The sequence below is a fragment of the Salvia hispanica genome, chromosome 2, assembly GCF_029641045.1.
Source record: "Salvia hispanica isolate PSC_SH4W2 chromosome 2, Shi_PSC_v1, whole genome shotgun sequence".
In the NCBI taxonomy this organism is placed as follows: domain Eukaryota; kingdom Viridiplantae; phylum Streptophyta; class Magnoliopsida; order Lamiales; family Lamiaceae; genus Salvia; species Salvia hispanica.
Window position 1 is genome coordinate 42,118,016 of NC_142693.1, and position 10,314 is coordinate 42,128,329.

Consider the following 10,314-nt stretch of genomic DNA (forward strand, 5'->3'; position numbering starts at 1 on the left):
TTGTTGCACTATGGCAATGGAGGTACTACATGGACTACATAGAAGTTGTCTTCACATATAGTTGTCAATTTGATAAAAAATTTTGGTTGATGTTTAATTAGTCATTGTTTTGGTTTTGTTTTAACAGAGTCAAACTGAGTGCACAAATGATGGTTCTGTTGTATACCCTGGTCATGAAGAGGTAACACTACCAAGTCCTTGTTCTGATATAATTGAATCCCTTGGTCCTCGTTTTGATATAATACTTATTCATGATGCCTTGGTTGAAATTTTTATACATGCCTATTTGTTTGTGTAGGTTGAAAGAGAAGTTAGAGAGCCTGCTGGTGAGAATGAGGAGTATACAGTTGGTATGGAAATGGACGATGATGAATGCCCGTTACGTGATGAGGCCAACTATGATGAGGAGGACGACAACCTTGACCAATTCATATCTTTGGCGCATATGTGTCGTGATGAACAACTCTTCACAACTTTCTTTGAAAGTTTGCTTGCACGTGGTGCTGCAGGTTCTTCGACCGACGGAGGTCCGCCAACTCTTGGAGCGAGTAGTGAATCTAGAAGAGCGGGAGAAAGAGGATCAATAAGAGACGAATGCGCACCAATTAAAAAACGCAAGTGTATCCCTGTTGTCGAAGCAAGAGAAGTGCTAACTGAACATCGGAACTCAAGTGGTCCACTAAACGATTCGCCGACTGCGGAACTAAGGAACATCGAAAGTTCAGATGAAGATGAAGAAGTGGTTGGGAAAAAGGGTGGTCGGAGGAAAACAGCTCACCGAGTTTTCCAATTGACTAATAATCTATGCCCAGATTGGTTTATTGGTGATCTCTTTCCTGATAAAGAGTCGGTGTTCGAGGCATTAAGGCAATACGGAGTGATGAGTAGGCGTCCAGTGTATATGGCCAAGAATGAAAAAGAATAAATGAGGGCCAAATGTCGTGGTGCTTACAACAAATGCAAGTGGTTCGTATACTGGAGAAAGAACGATACAGAAGACTTTGTAGTGAATACATAGCAGAAGGCTCATGCATACACATGCTGCCTTGTGAATACCAACCGGTGGATATCGGCTAAGTGGTTGGGAAGGAGGTACACGGAGAAAATTAAGGCCAACCCCCACATTCCTCTACAAGCGATTAGGAAATGCGTGGACGAGGATTTCAGCTCCACACTGAGTCGAATGAAGGCCTACCGTACTAGGGAGTACGCACTTGAGGGGATATTTGGTCGAGCGGGAGCCCAGTACAAGAAGTTGTACGACTACAAAGGTGAACTCCTGCAGACTCATCCTAACTCCACCATTGACATGTTTTGGCTGTTTCATATATATGCTGGGGTTTGGTGCCCCTTGCACAGCAGAAGACTTGTACAAAATAAATAAATCAGATACGGATCTATTTGACCGATTATGCAATTAATCAATTCACACGTTAAACAGATAATTGCATGCTAGAACGCAAATAATTCATGCTTAGAAAATATAAATCCTAAACATGATTTCTATGGTTAAGAGTTACCGATTTGATTCTCCAAAGAATCGACGATTACTTGCGCCTTCTCCACGATGATCTTCAATACTAGACCACAGATCTTCTGACTGGTTCCCAAACTGTATCTCAATATCAGGGTGGGCTGATCTTATCAAAATACTAGGACTCGAATAAAGAAGACAGAAAAATCTCACGGGGGGAGAGCTGAGAGAATTTTCGAGCTCCTCTCAAATTAGAGGGGAACGAAAATTTCTACTACTAATAAATTAATTCTGTCTCTCCTTTATTCTCCTATTTATATTAAGTTCATATTGGGCCCAGTAAGGGATCTATGGAAGGTTTTGGATATGGGCTCCCCCAATTAGCTTTTTACTAATTAAATTGAACCCACAATTTAATACAAGCTTATATTGGAATATTACGAGCAGCCACTACAGAAGTAGTATTGCACTCCCCATCCAAATCCGAAATTACAAGTAATTCGGGTTTCCGTTATTTATATTATTTATTTCCCGCGCTTAAGATATAAATGTCCATTAATTAATTGAAGTCTGTTATGGACTTAATTAATTAACATCTTATTAATTCCAAGAGTGGACTCAGCAAGAAACACTTATTTATTATTCATGGAGTAATAAAACTCCAACTGGCCAGTTTCCGAATAATAAAACCTTGTTCAAGCTCCTCTTGAGGACATTATCAAACGAGACTCACCTCGCGCACGATTCAACATAATTACAATCCTAGCACCGCTAGATATTAATCACCACTACCCAATATATCAGGATTATTGGGTTGCGAAAAACCCGCACCATTTGATAAGTCAAAGTAGTGCATAATCAATACCGTATGCTCAATGCTAACGTATGTTGATTAAGAAATAGTTATTTATCAAGACCTAGTCTTTCAGTAGATAGCATAAAGACACGTCTTGCTGTTAGATCCATTCAGTGCTATACCACATCAACGTCATCTTATTTTAGTAAGGCTTAGAAATAATCGTACTGACATTGCAACCTTTCACGATAGGTAGTCTAAGCCTATCTGGGTTGTGAAATTCTTCTTTTTCTTTTGCAAAGCATTGCATAGAACCGACTGTGTTACCTTAAAATGGACGACGCCCACAACCAGTCTACTAAGCAAAAGACTTAGACTTTGTTTGCTTCTTATACATTTAAATGTTTATAAAACATCTTATAAATGCACAAACAAACACAATGTAATAATATATTGATTCTATTCGTGCGAGACTTGCTCAAAAACATGCTTTTCAGTATACCAAACCTAACAATATATTGACCAAATATGATATTATGTTTTACTAAACATAGCCACGTCATTTTTGTGTCTTTTTAGGGACTCGGGTTGGTAATTGCCCAGAAGTACCCACAAAGTGAGCACCGATTATGTCTCCAACACATGTACAATAACTTCAACAAAAGATTTCTAGGTGAAAAGTTGCGCAACACATTGTGGGGGATCGCTGGTTCCACCACTGTCGAACAGTACGAGAGGCGGATGGAAGCCCTGAAGGTGAAGAATGTTGCTGCCTACAATTACTTGGTTGCCGCTGCGCCAAAGGAGAAATGGGTGACTGCATTTTTCTCTGAGCATGCTCGCTGTGACTCGTTACTGAACAATATGTGTGAAACATTCAACTCGAAGATCGTTGAGGCTCGCGAGATGGCTATCATCACCATGTTGGAGGAGCTTCGGACTAAGCAAATGCAGAGGATTCAATACAGGGGGAAGTGGATTCAAACCTACGATTATCCAGTTCCTCCCGTGATTAAGGAGTATATCGAGAAGGAATCAAAGCATGCTGGTTCTTGGCGGGCAATTTTCAATGGTGATGATTCTTACCAAGTCAGTGGACCCGGTGGGCAGTTTGTGGTCAACTTGAGGCACAAATCATGCACATGCAGGCGGTGGCAGATACGAGGTATTCCATGCGTACACGCCGTTTCGTGCATTCTCAAAATTGACCGAGAAATCACGGACTATGTATCTCCGTACTACAAGATAGATTCCATGGTACTTTTGTACCGGAATGTACTTTACCCCATTAATGGGGTTGACAATTGGTCAAAGTCATCGGAGGTCGGGTTTGACCTTGAACCACCACGCAGTAAACGACAACGTGGGAGGCCTAAGAAGAATAGATCAGAAAAGACAGTGATAATGGTTCGATATGACGGTGTGGAATGTCTCCAGCGACAGATGTCGGCCAAGTGTGGGTGGTGCGGAGTTATTGGGCATAACAGGCGAACTTGTTCGAATGATCCCATGAATACATCAACTAGTTCGTCGAATGTGCGTCCACATGAGGTAAATCTGTTTTGTGTACCTGAAAAGATATTTAATCTTCTGTGGGGTGCCAAAAATGAAATCTAATTTTTTGTCTTCTCTTAGCATAACCAGAACGAATGTCAATCTCAAGCTCCTCCAGCTGCTGCGCAAGGTGAATCATCAAGCCACAGGCAAGGGCAAATGAGGCAGGAGGTACCAATAACATACAGGAAGAGAAGGAGCACTGCCCAAAGATGTGGAAGGAGGGGCAACGATGATTAGGTCATGGGATGGTCCAAGGTTTTTTTTGGAAAAGGCAAGAATGGTAACTTTATTTTAGAAACAATCTTCAGTTGAGAATTTTTCCCACTCACTTTTGTTGTTACTTTTGGAACAATATTTTGCTACTCTACTCTACTTTGCCCAACTACTCTACTCTTTTGGGTATTTTAACATTATATTTTGGGAAGTGTATGAAGAAATATTATCTTGCATGCCTTTATACATGTGACAATTTAATAGTCTATACAAGATTTACCATCATTAATTAGGATGCAATTATAACCAATTATTTGAATACTTGAACTTCGTATAAAATACTATGCTTCATGTTCACATGTCTAGTTTAAAATTAATTAAATCATCATTATTATATCTCATCCTTTATATTCATTCTATCATTGAAACTTTATAGCTGCATCTCACAACTTTACTGTCTCTTCATTGTTGACTTCAATATCCAAAAACCAATAATAAAAAGCCCTGCCACGTAGCACAGACCCACTCAAACAATAGCCAGAGATTCACTTTCATCAAAAAACTCAAATTCATTCACTAAAAATGGCGAAAGCCAAGCGGGGGAGAAAACGACAACAACTCCAATTTTCAATATTTTCAACTTCTCAACACTAAGAATTTTAAATCAAGAAATCTTAAACTGCAATAGACAATCAACAAATCATATCCATTAACTTGAAAAAGTCAGGAAAATTGCGACAAAAGACAAAATTAAAGCTGCAAAACAACAACACAACAAAAAATGCTCTACACCTTCGGCCTTTATTCTACGATTCCCAACTTCACATTTTGCAATAGGGCTTCTAACGTTGTCGATAGATGTGGGATAGCGCCATCTGAAGAATCTGCAACCACCTATTTTGCCTTTGTTCTCACAGGTAAAATACAGCATACCAAACGTATCCTTTCTTGAATTTGAGACAATTTTTAAAACAGCTTTGTTGCCACACCAACACTTTTCGTAGTTAAATCTGAGCCACCTGCAACCAATTTCGCCGACATTTGACGAGTTCACCGACTGGGTTGACATTGAAGAAGACGAACGACGAACACAACACTAATTACTTTCTAACAAATAAAAAACACATAGAGAAGAGTGCAAGAGAGAGAAGTAAGATGTGAATTTCAGAAAGAAGAAGAAGATGTTTATACAAAGATACCAATATTTTTGTAAAGTGTGAAAATTGGAAAGACTGAAATGGCCTTGGAGTGGCATTTTCAAAAAATAAGGAGGATGGGAAGTGCATGGAAGACAGGCATTTTCAAAAAATAAGGAGGATGGGAAGTGCATGGAAGACAGTAAAAGTGAAAAGGGACCTCAAATGATATTATACCCATACATAGAGGTGTCTGGTGTATTTTTTGAAACATAAGTACCTCCAGAGTTCGATCCACCACACATAGGGGCTAATTTTGTAGTTCACTCTAATATTAAGTATAGTACAAGATCTAAAATATTATAAATAAGTAAAACTAAACGTAAATAATTCATTGTATAGAATATTAATATCGTTAAGATATTTTTATTTTAAAAATTAAATTAGAGGGAACATCTTTTTTGGTACATCAATTATCCCAAAACTATACACTTTAATTAAAATGAGAGGGTAAATAGATTGAATTGCCCCCATGGCCTTAAGGTACTTTGTGAAGAGTACAAATAACATGGGACGGAGGGAGTTTTTTTTATGGCAAATTTTAATTATATTTAAATTCAATTTGAATGGTAATTGAATTAAATAATAGTAAAAAAATTTGTTGGAATCTAGGTCTTTGACGCAAGATGAGTGGAGAAAGAATTGTCTAAATTGCCATTTGAAGGCCTTAAGGGCATTTTCGTCCGAAAAATGTTCAAAATACCTCAAATGATATTAACTTGTAGTTGACGGACCTAAAATGATATTTTCAAAGTTTACAAACCTCAAATGATACTTTAACAAAGTTCGTGGACTTAAAAAGATGTTCCCTCCAAAAATTACTATAACATTGATTATCAAATATCTTTTGCAAGTCAATCTAATTATACTCTTATATTATACCCCCTCCGTACCTATTACTTGTTCCAATTTCATTAACTTATTTGATTCAAATATTATTTAATATTAATATATAAAAATATGAACTTTTCTTTTATTTTTTAAAATATGCGTATACGATTAAAATAAGACACATATTGAGGCCGAATGAGTATTACTTAGTTAGGGGTGTATTATATTGATAACTCAATCTTAAATTGCTAACCATAACTAAATGATAGACATTAGATCATTAAATCAAGGCACACGATCATTCAATTACGAGTATCAATACTTGTAAAGGTCAATTACCGATATTAATGTCAAGTAACAACCAATTAACTATAACTAACTTTTAAAAAATATCCCAACACTGTAAATGCATATAACTATCTCGATTTAAATTATTTTTTCACACAGTATATCAAATTAAAGATAATTTTATAAGGATTCCAACGAGATCCTACATGCATATGTTTCGATGTCAAAATTTGATAATATTTTTCGTGAATTTTCATATAATTTGTGAAACAGTTTATACCAATACAACTTGTAGAATACTGTCAATATAATGCATGGATAATGTCAATATGAAACTGTATAGACATTTTCATACATTCGTGTTGACTTATTTAATTTATTATATTGATATAATGTTCATAAACCTTAAATTTGGTAGTTATTTTTATCTTTTTAATATTAAATATGAAAAACGAAACTACACATACATGGGCAATTTATAGACTATTAGATCTCTAAATTCCTATGATTATAAATTTGTTGTAGTTGACAATTAAGGGGTGAGTAAGCAATTGATCACAATCCCTAGTTAGTTATAGTTATTACAAAATTGAATTTCAAATCACGCCCAAAACATATAACGTTTAATTTTTTTTATGACATATCAAGAATATATTTTTACTAAAATAATATTTAATTTTCATATAATTAATAAAATAAAATTCATACTCCCTCCGTCCCACAAAAGATGTCACACTTTCCTTTTTAGTTTGTCCCATAAAAGATGTCACATTTTCTTTTTTGGAAAAAGTTCTCTCTCACATGAATATAAAAATTATATTTTTTCTCTCCATTTAACACACAAAACAAAACCTCCTAAAAATCTCGTGTCGTCCCACAAGTGTGACATCCTTTGTGGGACGGAAGGAGTACTTTTTTTCATTTATTGATTATGAATTTTGAGTATTTGGTCCTAGTAAGCATGATATATTTCTAAAAATTTATAATGTCATACAAAAAATTAACAGTGATAATAAACTGATCAAATTTTAAAACTACTTTAATTCTGCATTATTTTTTAAATTGGGCAATCCAGTTATTTCTCTTTAAAGATACAAAAGTGATAATAAACTGATCAAACTTTAACACTACTTTAATTCTGCATTATTTTTTAAATTGGGCAATCCAGTTATTTCTCTTTAAAGATACAAAATGATGCTATTCTTGAAACTCAGAAAAAAGTCCTCTAATCACAAAATTTAATTCTTGCATGCAACTACTTTGAGAAAACAATAGCAATTACTCCCTCCGACTCAAGATATTAGACTCGTATATCACTTTAGGGTGTCGCAACATAATTGGGTCATTTTTATTTATAGTAAAAATCTACTTTATTACTAATTCTAATTATACCACTAAACAACACCTCATAAATTCTTGTGCCAAAAGAAATGAGTCTAATATCTTTGGACAAATGGAACAGAGGGAGGACTATTTTTGTGAGTGTGTGTAATATTTCCAACCTAAACAAGAAAGAATGGTGATAATTTATTTGCATATACACGGATGAGAATGAGAATGAATAAACGCATACTATGATTAATTACTAATCGACTACCAACTCTTGAAGAAGAGTAAAGTAGTACCTCCAACTAGTCCAACAAAGTATCCCAATCCAAGAGGCAATTGCATATAATACCAAAGACTCTTACTCCCGCCATCTTTTTCTTCATAGGGCCTAGGCCTGTTTATCACAATCGCGCCGCCGCAGCTTCTGTGTATCACATCACCGCACAGTTTAGTGTTCCCTTCAAATGCGCCAATTCCAAACGTCTCAAACTGACCTCCCTTCGGAATCTCCCCTTCCAGATCATTATCCGCCACGCTGAATGCTGACAGGAAATGCAGCTTCGTCAGCGATTTCGGAATCTCTCCCGTCAGATCATTCCCTGACATGTCCAGTTTCTCCACATTTATCAGATTCGACAGCTGCTCAGGAATGCTGCCTCTCAAATTGTTGTTGCTCAGTTCCAATACTTGGAGGAGCTTCAGCTGCCCGATTTCTGTTGGAATTCTGCCGCTGAGACTATTGCTCCCGAGTTTCAGGCTGCGCGGCAGGTTGAAGAGTCGGTTGTACTGAAGATTGTCGTATAGAAAGGGCAACGCGAGATGGCTCATGTCGGTGCTGCTTTTGTCGGATATCAGCGCAGGCAGCCTCGTTATCTCGCGTGGGATCTCTCCCGTCAGTGAGTTTTGAGTTAAGTTGAGGACGTACAGGCTTGGCATTGATCCTACCCACGCCGGAATTGCACCTGAGAGTTTGTTGAATGAGAGGTTCAGAACTTTGAGCTTTTTCAGTTTTGAAATCCAAGTTGAGATTTGGCCTTTGAGTTGGCATCCTCCTAGAGTCAGAATCTGCAGATTCTTGAAGGTGTCCGAGTGTAGCAGGTCGTTGTTGTCGGGCATTCTCTCGTCGTTGAAGCATATGTTGAGGAAGAGGACTGCCAAATTCTGGCAGTGTTTGAGTGTGTCCAGGGTTCCCACAACGTTGGAGAGTTGGTTTTCGGTAAGGAAGATGTGAGTGAGAGATTTGAGAGAGGCCATACAAGGAGGGACTTCGCCGCTGAGCTGGTTGAAGGCCAGCCGGATTGCAGTGATGGACTTGCACAAGCAGAGGGTGTCCGGGATGTTACCATAGAAGGTGTTGTTTCCGAGATCAATTGCTTGTAAGCGTTGGAGTTTGGAGAAGTTGAAAGTGGAGATTTGGCCGTTGAAGAAGTTGTTGCGAAGGAGGAGAGTGGTGAGGTTGGTGCATTTTGTTAGAGAGGGTGGGAAGGTTCCGTTGAGGTTGTTGGAGTGGAGCTGCAGCTGCTCTAATTTGGAAACCAGCCCTATGTTTTGAGGTATCTCACCGCTTAGTTGATTGACATGGAGCTCTAAGATAATGAGGTTTGATAGGTTCACAATGGCCGTGTTGATTGGCCCGGAAAGTTGGTTGTTATGTAGGGAGATTTCTCGGAGCCTTGTCAGGGTGTAAAGGTCGCGTGGCAGTAGACCCGAGAGGGAGTTGGAGCCTGCTCTGATAACTTGAAGGTTTGAGCATTGGGCGAGGGAAGGTGATATAGGACCAATGAATTGATTCATGGAGAAATCCAAGATTTTGACGAGTGGGGAGATGTTGCAAATTGATGAAGGATTGGAGGAGGTGAAACTATTGGTGCTGATGTTGAAGATGAGTAAATTGGATGGTTGAGGGAGAAGAAATGAGGGATCAAAGGAGTCATTGAAGCGGTTGCTTGAGAGGTCTAGAGTGTGGATGGTGATGGGGAGAGTGCGGATGAGTGGGCCGAAGAGGGAGTTGAAGCTCAAGTCGAGAGTGAGGAGGCGAGGAGGAAGAGAGGGGAGGAGGCCGGAGAGATGGTTGTGGGAGAGGTTTATGTGGGCTAGGAAAGGAAGGCTCGGTAGAGTGAGGGAGGTGGCAGAGAGATTTTTTTCAGGCAGCCAAAGATGTGTGACACGAGGGGCACCGTTGCGGGATGCGCAGGCTATGCCTTGCCAATGGCAGCAATTAGTGGAGGGAGACCAGTTGAGGCTGAGGTTGTGGGGAGGGGGATGGGAAGAGATGAATGTTAGTAAGGAATCTTGTTCATGTTTGTTGCAACTTAGTACATCATTTATTGAGAGGAGGAACAAATTGAGAGAGAGGATCACAAGGAGCATGGGTTTGGCCATTTTGATTAATTTTCTCCCTTCTTTTCACATCATCCACTCCTGAGATAGATTTGAATATTGGAAAGAACTGACTAGGGTGGAAAATAATGATTCATTGGTGTAAAGGGAAATGGGATAGGTCCACCCTTGTTAAAACAAGAAAAAATGGACACTTATTTCGATCAAAAGCATGAAACACTTGGTTTTTACCAAATAAAATATCAAATCAAGTTTTAACCTTCTATAATTAACTTAGTTGGAGTGAGTGG

At 38.3% G+C, this 10,314-nt stretch overlaps 1 protein-coding gene and 1 pseudogene across 1 annotated transcript; one reads left to right on the forward strand and one right to left on the reverse strand.

Moving 5' to 3' along the window:
• The first annotated feature begins 2,912 nt into the window (after positions 1-2,912).
• Positions 2,913-4,064, forward strand: LOC125195387 (uncharacterized). Its single transcript, XM_048093542.2, has 2 exons — positions 2,913-3,821; positions 3,906-4,064. The coding sequence occupies exons 1-2, from the start codon at positions 2,913-2,915 to the stop codon at positions 4,062-4,064; spliced, it is 1,068 nt and encodes a 355-aa protein (XP_047949499.1).
• Positions 4,065-7,654: 3,590 nt separating this feature from the next.
• On the reverse strand, positions 7,655-10,066 carry LOC125195398 (receptor-like protein 2 pseudogene; annotated as a pseudogene).
• Between the last annotated feature and the right edge of the window lie 248 nt (positions 10,067-10,314).

Coding starts and splice junctions, on each gene's coding strand:
- LOC125195387 (XM_048093542.2), top strand. CDS start 2,913: ATGTACAATAACTTCAACAAAAGATTTCTAGGTGAAAAGTTGCGCAAC. Junction 3,822..3,905: donor CGAATGTGCGTCCACATGAG/GTAAATCTGTTT, acceptor GTCTTCTCTTAG/CATAACCAGAACGAATGTCA.